General features: G+C 44.7%; 1 protein-coding gene across 1 annotated transcript in view; it reads left to right on the forward strand.

Annotated features, from left to right (window-relative positions):
- The first annotated feature begins 356 nt into the window (after positions 1–356).
- CHRNA10 (cholinergic receptor nicotinic alpha 10 subunit) overlaps positions 357–14,038 on the forward strand; it is a 32,926-nt gene continuing 19,244 nt past the window's right edge. Inside the window, exon 1 of the mRNA XM_044277948.1 lies at positions 357–435. Coding sequence (XP_044133883.1) covers positions 378–435 — 58 coding nt within the window. The 5' untranslated portion in view covers positions 357–377. The remainder of the gene's footprint in view (positions 436–14,038) is intronic.

A 14,038-nucleotide genomic window follows, 5' to 3' on the forward strand; every position in this document is an offset into this window, starting at 1 on the left:
TGAAGAGACTGCAGACAGTGAAGCAACAAGGGCACAGGGCCCCTTTTAGTGATGTCGTAGGAAGAGACTGCACACAGTGACTGCACAGGATGAAGAGACTGCACACTGATGGTTGTCACATTGAACACACAGCCATGAAATAAACCATATATGAGAGAGGCTTCTGTATGATACACAAGAGACAGTGAGGAGGAGCGGAGAGGGAGGAGGTGTGAAGACTGCGCTCCAGACTGACACCCCGAGCACCAGACTCAGAGATGCTGCAGAGGTGACCACTACACAGGGCACGGCGCCGATCCTGGGGTCACCTGGAACCCAGAAACCATGACCCTTCCATGACCTGAACCCCCCAAAAATCAGGAGGAACTCCACAATACATGCTGTTCATTATGAGACTGCAGCCCATACTGTGCTGCTGTCTCTGCCTCCTGCCAGGTGAGTGCGCACTCTCAGAGGAGACTCTCAAGGTAAGAACACTGGTCTGTCGGGTGTTACATAGGACTGCAGGTGACATCTACAACATTATCTGTAATAGTGAGTTATCACTGTGTTACCTGTGCTGTTACATAGGACTGCAGGTGACATCTACTACATTATCTGTAATAGTGAGTTATCACTGTGTTACCTGTGGTGTTACATAGGACTGCAGGTGACATCTACTACATTATCTGTACTCAGAGAGTTATCACTGTGTTACCTGTGGTGTTACATAGGACTGCAGGTGACATCTACTACATTATCTGTAATAGTGAGTTATCACTGTGTTATCTGTGCTGTTACATAGGACTGCAGGTGACATCGACTACATTATCTGTACTCAGAGAGTTATCACTGTGTTACCTGTGGTGTTACATAGGACTGCAGGTGACATCTACTACATTATCTGTACTCACAGAGTTATCACTGTGTTACCTGTGGTGTTACATAGGACTGCAGGTGACATCTACTACATTATCTGTAATAGTGAGTTATCACTGTGTTACCTGTGGTGTTACATAGGACTGCAGGTGACATCTACTACATTATCTGTACTCAGAGAGTTATCGCTGTGTTATCTGTGGTGTTACATAGGACTGCGAGTTATATCTTCTACATTATCTGTACTCAGAGAGTTATCGCTGTGTTATCTGTGGTGTTACATAGGACTGCAGGTGAAATCTACTACATTATCTGTACTCAGAGAGTTATCACTGTGTTATATATGTTTCTACATAGGACTGCGAGTTATATCTACTACATTATCTCTACTCAGAGAGTTATCACTGTGTTATCTGTGGTGTTACATGGGACTGCAGGTGACATCTACTACATTATCTGTACTCAGAGAGTCATCCCTGTGTTATCTGTGGTGTTACATAGGACTGCAGGTGATATCTACTATATTATCTGTAATCAGAGAGCTATCACTGTGTTATCTGTGGTGTTACATAGGACTGCAGGTGATATCTACTATATTATCTGTAATCAGAGAGCTATCACTGTGTTATCTGTGGTGTTACATAGGACTGCAGGTGACATCTACTACATTATCTGTACTCAGAGAGTTATCGCTGTGTTATCTGTGGTGTTACATAGGACTGCAGGTGATATCTACTATATTATCTGTACACAGAGAGTTATCACTGTGTCATCTGTGGTGTTACATAGGACTGCAGGTGACATCTACTACATTATCTGTACTCAAGAGAGTTATCACGTTGTTTTCTGTGGTGTTACATAGGACTGCAGGTGATATCTACTATATTATCTGTAATCAGAGAGCTATCACTGTGTTATCTGTGGTGTTACATAGGACTGCAGGTGACCTCTACTACATTATCTGTACTCAGAGAGTTGTTACTGTGTTATCTATGGTGTTACATAGGACTGCAGGTGACATCTACTAAATTATCTGTGGTGTTACTTAGGACTGCAGGTAACATCTACTACATTATCTGTAATAGTGAGTTATCACTGTGTTACCTGTGGTGTTACATAGGACTGCAGGTGACATCTACTACATTACCTGTACTCAGAGAGTTATCACTGTGTTATCTATGTTGTTACATAGGACTGCAGGTGATATCTACTGCATTATCTGTACTCAGAGAGTTATCACTGTGCTATCTGTGGTGTTACATAGGTCTGCAGGTGACATCTACTACATTACCTGTACTCAGAGAGTTATCACTGTGTTATCTATGTTGTTACATAGGACTGCAGGTGATATCTACTGCATTATCTGTACTCAGAGAGTTATCACTGTGCTATCTGTGGTGTTACATAGGTCTGCAGGTGACATGTACTACAATATCTGTACTCAGAGAGCTATCACTGTGTTATTTGTAGTGTTACATAGGACTGCAGGTGACATCTACTACATTATCTGTACTCAGAGAGTTATTACTGTTATCTGTGGTGTTACATAGGACTGCAGGTGACATCTACATTATCTGTACTCAGAGAGTTGTTACTGTGCTATCTATGGTGTTACATAGGACTGCAGGTGACATCTACTGCATTATCTGTACTCAGAGAGTTATTACTGTGTTATCTGTGGTGTTACATAGGACTGCAGGTGACATCTACTACATTATCTGTACTCAGAGAGTTATCGCTGTGTTATCTGTGGTGTTACATAGGACTGCAAGTGACATCTTCTACATTATCTGTACTCAGAGAGTTATCGCTGTGTTATCTGTGGTGTTACATAGGACTGCAGGTGAAATCTACTACATTATCTGTACTCAGAGAGTTATCACTGTGTTATATATGTTTCTACATAGGACTGCGAGTTATATCTACTACATTATCTCTACTCAGAGAGTTATCACTGTGTTATCTGTGGTGTTACATGGGACTGCAGGTGACATCTACTACATTATCTGTACTCAGAGAGTCATCCCTGTGTTATCTGTGGTGTTACATAGGACTGCAGGTGATATCTACTATATTATCTGTAATCAGAGAGCTATCACTGTGTTATCTGTGGTGTTACATAGGACTGCAGGTGACATCTACTACATTATCTGTACTCAGAGAGTTATCGCTGTGTTATCTGTGGTGTTACATAGGACTGCAGGTGATATCTACTATATTATCTGTACACAGAGAGTTATCACTGTGTCATCTGTGGTGTTACATAGGACTGCAGGTGACATCTACTACATTATCTGTACTCAAGAGAGTTATCACGTTGTTTTCTGTGGTGTTACATAGGACTGCAGGTGATATCTACTATATTATCTGTAATCAGAGAGCTATCACTGTGTTATCTGTGGTGTTACATAGGACTGCAGGTGACCTCTACTACATTATCTGTACTCAGAGAGTTGTTACTGTGTTATCTATGGTGTTACATAGGACTGCAGGTGACATCTACTAAATTATCTGTGGTGTTACTTAGGACTGCAGGTAACATCTACTACATTATCTGTAATAGTGAGTTATCACTGTGTTACCTGTGGTGTTACATAGGACTGCAGGTGACATCTACTACATTACCTGTACTCAGAGAGTTATCACTGTGTTATCTATGTTGTTACATAGGACTGCAGGTGATATCTACTGCATTATCTGTACTCAGAGAGTTATCACTGTGCTATCTGTGGTGTTACATAGGTCTGCAGGTGACATCTACTACATTACCTGTACTCAGAGAGTTATCACTGTGTTATCTATGTTGTTACATAGGACTGCAGGTGATATCTACTGCATTATCTGTACTCAGAGAGTTATCACTGTGCTATCTGTGGTGTTACATAGGTCTGCAGGTGACATGTACTACAATATCTGTACTCAGAGAGCTATCACTGTGTTATTTGTAGTGTTACATAGGACTGCAGGTGACATCTACTACATTATCTGTACTCAGAGAGTTATTACTGTTATCTGTGGTGTTACATAGGACTGCAGGTGACATCTACATTATCTGTACTCAGAGAGTTGTTACTGTGCTATCTATGGTGTTACATAGGACTGCAGGTGACATCTACTGCATTATCTGTACTCAGAGAGTTATTACTGTGTTATCTGTGGTGTTACATAGGACTGCAGGTGACATCTACTACATTATCTGTACTCAGAGAGTTATCGCTGTGTTATCTGTGGTGTTACATAGGACTGCAAGTGACATCTACTACATTATCTGTACTCAGAGAGTTATCGCTGTGTTATCTGTGGTGTTACATAGGACTGCAGGTGATATCTACTATATTATCTGTAATCAGAGAGCTATCACTGTGTTATCTGTGGTGTTACATAGGACTGCAGGTGACATCTACTACATTATCTGTACTCAGAGAGTTATCACGTTGTTTTCTGTGGTGTTACATAGGACTGCAGGTGATATCTACTATATTATCTGTAATCAGAGAGCTATCACTGTGTTATCTGTGGTGTTACATAGGACTGCAGGTGACCTCTACTACATTATCTGTACTCAGAGAGTTGTTACTGTGTTATCTATGGTGTTACATAGGACTGCAGGTGACATCTACTAAATTATCTGTGGTGTTACTTAGGACTGCAGGTAACATCTACTACATTATCTGTAATAGTGAGTTATCACTGTGTTACCTGTGGTGTTACATAGGACTGCAGGTGACATCTACTACATTACCTGTACTCAGAGAGTTATCACTGTGTTATCTATGTTGTTACATAGGACTGCAGGTGATATCTACTGCATTATCTGTACTCAGAGAGATATCACTGTGCTATCTGTGGTGTTACATAGGTCTGCAGGTGACATCTACTACATTACCTGTACTCAGAGAGTTATCACTGTGTTATCTATGTTGTTACATAGGACTGCAGGTGATATCTACTGCATTATCTGTACTCAGAGAGTTATCACTGTGCTATCTGTGGTGTTACATAGGTCTGCAGGTGACATGTACTACAATATCTGTACTCAGAGAGCTATCACTGTGTTATTTGTAGTGTTACATAGGACTGCAGGTGACATCTACTACATTATCTGTACTCAGAGAGTTATTACTGTTATCTGTGGTGTTACATAGGACTGCAGGTGACATCTACATTATCTGTACTCAGAGAGTTGTTACTGTGCTATCTATGGTGTTACATAGGACTGCAGGTGACATCTACTGCATTATCTGTACTCAGAGAGTTATTACTGTGTTATCTGTGGTGTTACATAGGACTGCAGGTGACATCTACTACATTATCTGTACTCAGAGAGATATCACGGTGTTATCTGTGGTGTTACATAGGACTGCAGGTGACATCTACTAAATTATCTGTACTCAGAGAGTTATCGCTGTGTTATCTGTGGTGTTACATAGGACTGCAAGTGACATCTACTACATTATCTGTGGTGTTACATAGGACTGCAGGTAACATCTACTACATTATCTGTAATAGTGAGTTATCACTGTGTTACCTGTGGTGTTACATAGGACTGCAGGTGACATCTACTACATTATATGTACTCAGAGAGCTATCACTGTGTTATCTGTGGTGTTACATAGGACTGCAGGTGATATCTACTGCATTATCTGTGGTGTTACATAGGACTGCAGGTAACATCTACTACATTATCTGTAATAGTGAGTTATCACTGTGTTACCTGTGGTGTTACATAGGACTGCAGGTGACATCTACTACATTATATGTACTCAGAGAGCTATCACTGTGTTATCTGTGGTGTTACATAGGACTGCAGGTGACATCTACTACATTATCTGTACTCAGAGAGTTATCACTGTGTTATCTATGTTGTTACATAGGACTGCAGGTGATATCTACTGCATTATCTGTACTCAGAGAGTTATCACTCTGCTATCTGTGGTGTTACATAGGACTGCAGGTGACATCTACTACATTATCTGTACTCACTGAGTTATCTCTGTGTTATCTGTGGTGTTACATAGAACTGCAGGTGACATCTAGATTATCTGTACTCAGAGTTGTTACTGTGTTATCTGTGGTGTTACATAGGACTGCAGGTGACATCTACTGCATTATCTGTACTCAGAGACTTATTACTGTGTTATCTGTGGTGTTACATAGGACTGCAGGTGACATCTACTACTTTACCTGTACTCAGAGAGTTATTACTGTGTTATCTGTGGTGTTACATAGGACTGCAGGTGACATCTACATTATCTGTACTCAGAGAGTTGTTACTTGCTATCTATGGTATTACATAGGACTGCAGGTGACATCTACTGCATTATCTGTGGTGTTACTTAGGACTGCAGGTAACATCTACTACATGATCTGTACTTAGAGGTATCACTGTGTTATCTGTGGTGTTACATAGGACTGCAGGTAACATCTACATGATCTGTACTCAGAGAGTTGTCACTGATGTTATATATGGTGTTACATAGGACTGCAGGTGACATCTACTACATTATCTGTACTCAGAGAGTTATCACTGTGTTATCTGTGGTTTTACATAGGACTGCAGGTGACATCTACTACATTATCTGTACTCAGAGAGTTATCACTGTGTTATCTGTGGTTTTACATAGGACTGCTCTTCTTATAACGCTGCTGAACTGTAAAAAGATGTTACTGATAACATGTGGTAACTGGATAATGTCACCCAGATGGGTCTTTATGGGAGGATATGCCCTATTGTCTGACCGGTGCGGGTCCCACCTCTGGGACCTACATTGAGAACGAATCCCTGAAAGTAGCAGAGGGTGCGCTGCGGTGTGCTCCCATTTAATTCTATGGGGAGAGACCGATTGGCGATGGACGGACCCCCGGAAAACCCGGGGTCCTCTGGCCACCACCGCCCCTGCTCCGATGTCAGTGTAGGTGCGGGTCCCAGAGGTGGCACCCGCACCTATGAGACAATGGGGGCATATCCTAGCAATATGTCCCCATTGTCTGAGATGGGAAAACCCTGTTAAGTCATAGACTTCTAGAAGGAATAATAGAGGAGTGGCACAACTCAGAGTCGTATGAACGGATGCTCCAGAACTGGTATTACATGGGGCTGCAGGCAGTATTGCAGTTACTAACTCATTCTGGGGGGTTGCAGGTCCTCTCTGCCAGAATTATCCTTTTCTTCAGATGATTAACCCCTTCCTTGCTGGAACCTTCTCTGTAGATTTCAGGGCGTTTCTGTTTCTTCTTTTATACGTTTAGTGACGGTGGGTGATGGAGGGGGGGGGGTCTTGTTTGGAGGGGGAGCTGCGTTTTCTCCTCAGGCAGGGATTGGGTTAATTTCTCCTGACACCTGTAACATATCCCCCTTAGAGAATCTCCTGGCTCAGGTGTCAGTGGGATCCTGCAATCTCCCCTACATCTGTGAATTAGTTGTAATTCAATCGAGCGTGTCCTCCATGGGGCCCGAGAACTGCGAGCGCGGTCCTGATCTGTAAGTGAGTCTGGGAGATGTCAGCGAGAGCTGATCCGGGCATTAAACATTTAGGACCAGAGAAGGTCCATCCAGCAGCTGTGAACCAGAGACCCCAGGGCAGGGGCCCTCAGTGCTGGCCGAACCCCCCCGGGGCCCCGTGTCCTGTCTGCTGCACTACTCTCGATGGGACCGGCACTGCCGAAGGAGGCATGTCACTTATAAGGAGGCGCAGACAGTCCTCCGGCGGTCCCTGCGCCAGAATGAAATCTACAGCAGCTCAGAAAGCTCATCCCACTGCCACGCACTCTACAGTCACTCATCCCACTGCCACGCTCTCTACAGTCACTCATCCCACTGCCACGCTCTCTACAGTCACTCATCCCACTGCCACACTCTCTACAGTCACTCATCCCACTGCCACGCTCTCTACAGTCACTCATCCCACTGCCACGCTCTTTACAGTCACTCATCCCACTGCCACGCTCTCTACAGTCACTCATCCCACTGCCACGCTCTCTACCATTACTAACTACACTGCCACGCTCTCTACAGTCACTCATCCCACTGCCACGCTCTCTACAGGCACTCACCCTACTGCCACACTATCTACAGCCACTCACCCTACTGCCACACTCTCTGCAGTCACTCACCCTACTGCCACACTCTCTGCAGTCACTCACCCTACTGCCACACTCTCTGCAGTCACTCATCCCACTGCCACGCTCTCTACAGTCACTCACCCTACTGCCACACTATCTACAGTCACTCACCCTACTGCCACACTCTCTGCAGTCACTCACCCTACTGCCACACTCTCTGCAGTCACTCACCCTACTGCCACACTCTCTGCAGTCACTCACCCTACTTTCATGCTCTCTACAGTCCCTCACCTGACTCCAATGCTCTCTACAGTCACTTACCCTACTGCCATGCACTCTGCAGTTACTCACCCTACTGCCACACTCTCTACAGTACCTCACCCTACTTCCATGCAATCTACAGTAACTCACCCCGCTATCATGCTCTCTACAGTCACTCACCCTGTAGCCACACTCTCCACCATCACTAACACGTCTGTCACACTTTCTATCATCACTCACCACGCTATCACACTCTCTAGAGTCAATCACCCTGCTGCCACGCTCACTACAGTTACTCACTCTACTGTCACGCTCTCTACCATCACTAACCCCACTTTCATGCTCTGTACAGTCACTCATCTTACTGCCACAGTCTCTACAGTCACTCACCTTACTGCCACGCTCTCTACAGTCACTCACGCTGTTCCACACTCTCTACTGTCACTCACCCTGCTTCCACAGTCTCTACAGTCACTCACCCCTCTGCCACGCTCTCTACAGTTACTCTCCTCGCTATCACGTTCTCTACATTCACTCAGCCCGCTGCCACCTTCTCTACAGTCACACTCCCCGCTATCATGTTCCCTATAGTCACTCACCCTGCTATTACACTCTCTGTGGTCATGGTCACTACAGCCACCTTCTCTAAAGCCATCTCATTGCTCCCACTCTCTGTATAACTATTTACCCTCTCCCACTACATACCCTCTACCTGCAGTCACTCATTCTGCTTTAACCCTTACAACAGCCACTCTCTCTTCATCCACTCTGTCTATAGCCACTCTTACTTCAGCATTTATCTCTATAGCAGCTCTACCTGCAGTATCTCTCACTACAACCACTCTATCTACAACATTTCTCTCTACAGCCACTTATTCTACAACCACTGTCTTTACAGCCACTCTACCCACAGCCACTCTGTCTACAGCCACTCTTACTTCAGAATTTCTCTCTATAGCCGCTCTCTCTACATCCACTCTTTCTACAATCACTGTCTTTATGGCCACTCTCTACATCCATTCTACCTGCAGCCACTGTCTCTACAGCCTCTCTCTACAGCCATTCTACCTACAGCCATTCTACCCACAGCCACTCTGTCTACAGCCACTCTTACTTCAGAATTTCTCTCTATAGCCGCTCTCTCTACATCCACTCTTTCTACAATCACTGTCTTTATGGCCACTCTCTACAGCCATTCTCTCTACAAACACTCCTAATACAGCATTTCTCTCTATAGTCATTCTACACAGTCACCTTTATTACAGATATTCTACTTACAGCCATTCTCGCTATAGTCTCTCTCTGTAGCCAATCACTGCCATTCACTCAATAGTCACCCTTGCCACTGAACCTGCAGCCAATCTCTCTACAGCCACTACTACTTCAGCCTTTCCTTTATGGCCATTCTTCCTACAGCCACTATCTCCACAGCCATTCTACCTACAGCCATTCTCGCTACAGCCATTCTACCTATGACCATCATTACTACAGTCACTCTCTCTACGGCAATTCTACCTACAGCCAATCTCTCTACAGCCATTCTACCTATGACAATCCTTACTACAGCCACTTTATCTTCAGCCATTCTAAATACAGGTACCATTAGTACAGCCATTCACCCTACAGCCACTGTTTTTACAGCCACTCTCCCTACAGCCATTCTACCTACAGCTACCCTTACTACAGCCATTCTGTCAACAGTCACTCTCTTTACAACCACTCTCCCAACAGTCAGTCTCTCTACAGCCACCCTATCTTCAGACATTCTGTCTACAGCCACTCTCTTTACAGCCATTCTTCCTACAGCTACCCTTACTACATCCATTCTCCCTACACCCACTTTCTCTTCAGGCACTTTCTCTACAGCCATTCTCCCTACAGCCACTCTCTCTACAGCCACCCATACTACAGCCATTTTCTCTACATCCACCTATACTACAGCCACCCGTACTACAGCCATTTTCTCTACATCCACCTATACTACAGCCACCAGTACTACAGCCATTCTCTCTACATCCACCCGTACTATAGCCATTCTCTCTACATCCACCCTTACTTCAGCCATTCTCTCTACATCCACCCGTACTATAGCCATTCTCTCTACATCCACCCTTACTACAGCCATTCTCTCTACATCCACCCTTACTACAGCTACCCGTACTACAGCCATTCTCTCTACATCCACCCTTACTACAGCCACCCTTACTACAGACATTCTCTCTACATCCACCCTTACTACAGCCATTCTCTCTACATCCACCCTTACTACAGCCACCCGTACTACAGCCATTCTCTCTACATCCACCCGTACTACAGCCATTCTCTCTACATCCACCCTTACTACAGCCACCCGTACTACAGCCATTCTCTCTACATCCACCCGTACTACAGCCATTCTCTCTACGACCACCCTTACTACATCCACCCTTACTACAGCCATTCTCTCTACATCCACCCTTACTACAGTCATTCTCTCTACATCCACCCTTACTTCAGCCATTCTCTCTACATCCACCCTTACTACAGCCACCCGTACTACAGCCATTCTCTCTACATCCACCCTTACTACAGCCACCCGTACTACAGCCATTTTCTCTACATCCACCCTTACTACAGCCACCCGTACTACAGCCACCCGTACTACAGCCATTCTCTCTACATCCACCCTTACTACAGCCATTCTCTCTACATCCACCCTTACTACAGCCACCCGTACTACAGCCATTCTCTCTACATCCACCCTTACTACAGCCACCCGTACTACAGCCATTCTCTCTACATCCACCCTTACTACAGCCATTCTCTCTACATCCACCCTTACTACAGCCATTCTCTCTACATCCACCCTTACTACAGTCATTCTCTCTACATCCACCCTTACTTCAGCCATTCTCTCTACATCCACCCTTACTACAGCCACCCGTACTACAGCCATTCTCTCTACATCCACCCTTACTACAGCCACCCTTACTACAGCCATTCTCTCTACATCCACCCTTACTACAGCCATTCTCTCTACATCCACCCGTACTACAGCCACCCTTACTACAGCCATTCTCTCTACATCCACCCATACTACAGCCACCCGTACTACAGCCATTCTCTCTACATCCACCCATACTACAGCCACCCGTACTACAGCCATTCTCTCTACATCCACCCGTACTACAGCCATTCTCTCTACATCCACCCGTACTACAGCCATTCTCTCTACATCCACCCTTGCTACAGCCATCCTCTCTACATCCACCCTTACTACATCCACCCGTACTACAGCCATTCTCTCTACATCCACCCGTACTACAGCCATTCTCTCTACATCCACCCGTACTACATCCACCCGTACTACAGCCATTCTCTCTACATCCACCCTTGCTACAGCCATCCTCTCTACATCCACCCTTACTACATCCACCCGTACTACAGCCATTCTCTCTACATCCACCCATACTACAGCCACCCGTACTACAGCCATTCTCTCTACATCCACCCTTACTACAGCCATTCTCTCTACATCCACCCTTGCTACAGCCATCCTCTACAACTTTTCTTCCTACAGCCGTTCTCCCTGCAGCCAATCACAGCCTTTCACTCTTCAGCCAGTCTCCCTGTAGTTTCAGGATTCGATTCTCTCTCTTTTGCCATGACACTGCTCATTAAAGGCATAGACATCCATTGCTGTTTTCTGTCAAATCAGTGAAGAAATGGTGACCAGTTATGGCCAGTTTACTGTGTTTGCCCGCGAACACATGCGGGCTGCCATCTTAAATCACAAGTCTGGCGAGGCACAGGTAAGTCCTTACCTGTGCCTGCGCCATGAGCCGGTCTGAAACAAATGCGGTCATCTGGAGCAAGCAGTTCTGGGGGCCTGCTCTCGGAACTGCCTGCACCCGGTGACTGCATTTGTTTCAGACCGGCTCACGGCACAGGCACAGGTAAGGACTTACCTGTGCATCGCCGGACTTGTGATTTAAGATGGCAGCCCGCATGTGTTCGCGGGCGAACACGGCGAACAGGTCATCACTGATGGTGACGTGTCTGAAACAATCTGTAGTACGACATTTTCCTCATTCAGAACTGATTGTTTACTTAACTCAATCAAACTGGTTGAATCATATAGTTAATTTCCTCATTCTAATTTCTGCTGGCTGTCAGTGACTGGAAACATTCTAGTTAAATCTATATCAGCCCTGATCTGCTACTCACAGCTGAGAGTTTATGACACTTGTATCCAGTATACAGACAATCAGACATGAAGAGCCTGGATCCAGACTGATACATTGTAGCATTCCACTGGATACAGACTGATACATTGTAGCATTCCACTGCATACAGACTGATACATTGTAGCATTCCAGTGGATACGGACTGATACATTGTAGCATTCAACTGCATACAGACTGATACATTGTAGCAGTCCACTGCATACAGACTGATACAATGTAGCATTTCACAGGATAAGGACTGGTACATTGTAGCATTCCACTGGATCCAGACTGATACATTCTAGCATTCCACTGCATACATACTGATACATTGTAGCATTCCACTAGATACAGACTGATACATTCTAGCATTCCACTGCATACAGACTGATACAATGTAGCATTTCACAGGATAAGGACTGGTACTATGTAGCAATCCACTGGATCCAGACTGATACATTGTAATATTCCACTGGATCCAGACTGATACATTGTAATATTCCACTGGATCCAGACTGATACAATGTAATATTCCACTGGATCCAGACTGGTACATTGTAGCATTCCACTGGATCCAGACTGATACATTCTAGCATTCCACTGCATACATACTGATACATTGTAGCATTCCACTGCATACATACTGATACAATGTAGCATTTCACAGGATAAGGACTGGTACTATGTAGCAATCCACTGGATCCAGACTGATACAATGTAATATTCCACTGGATCCAGACTGATACATTGTATCATTCCACTGGATACGGACTGATACATTGTAGCATTACACTGGATATGGACTGGTACATTGTAGCATTCCTCTGGATACGGACTGGTACATTGTAGCATTCCACTGGATACGGACTGATACATTGTAGCATTCCACTGGATCCAGACTGATACATTGTAGCATTCCACTGGATACGGACTGATACATTGTAGCATTCCACTGGATACAGACTGATGCATTGTAGCATTCCACTGGATCCAGACTGATACATTGTATCATTCCACTGGATACGGACTGATACATTGTAGCATTCCACTGGATACGGACTGGTACATTGTAGCATTCCACTGGATACGGACTGATACATTGTAGCATTCCACTGCATACAGACTGATACTTTGTAGCATTACACTGGATACGGACTGATACATTGTAGCATTCCACTGGATACGGACTGATACATTGTAGCATTACACTGGATACGGACTGATACATTGTAGCATTCCACTGGATACGGACTGGTACATTGTAGCATTCCACTGGATACGGACTGGTACATTGTAGCATTCCTCTGGATACGGACTGGTACATTGTAGCATTCCACTGGATACGGACTGGTACATTGTAGCATTCCACTGGATACGGACTGGTACATTGTAGCATTCCTCTGGATACGGACTGGTACATTGTAGCATTCCACTGGATACGGACTGATACATTGTAGCATTACACTGGATACGGACTGATACATTGTAGCATTCCACTAGATACGGACTGATACATTGTAGCATTCCACTGGATACGGACTGATACATTGTAGCATTACACTGGATACGGACTGATACATTGTAGCATTACACTGGATACGGACTGATACATTGTAGCATTCCTCTGGATACGGACTGATACATTGTAGCAT

This window comes from Bufo gargarizans, chromosome 1 (genome assembly GCF_014858855.1).
Source record: "Bufo gargarizans isolate SCDJY-AF-19 chromosome 1, ASM1485885v1, whole genome shotgun sequence".
In the NCBI taxonomy this organism is placed as follows: domain Eukaryota; kingdom Metazoa; phylum Chordata; class Amphibia; order Anura; family Bufonidae; genus Bufo; species Bufo gargarizans.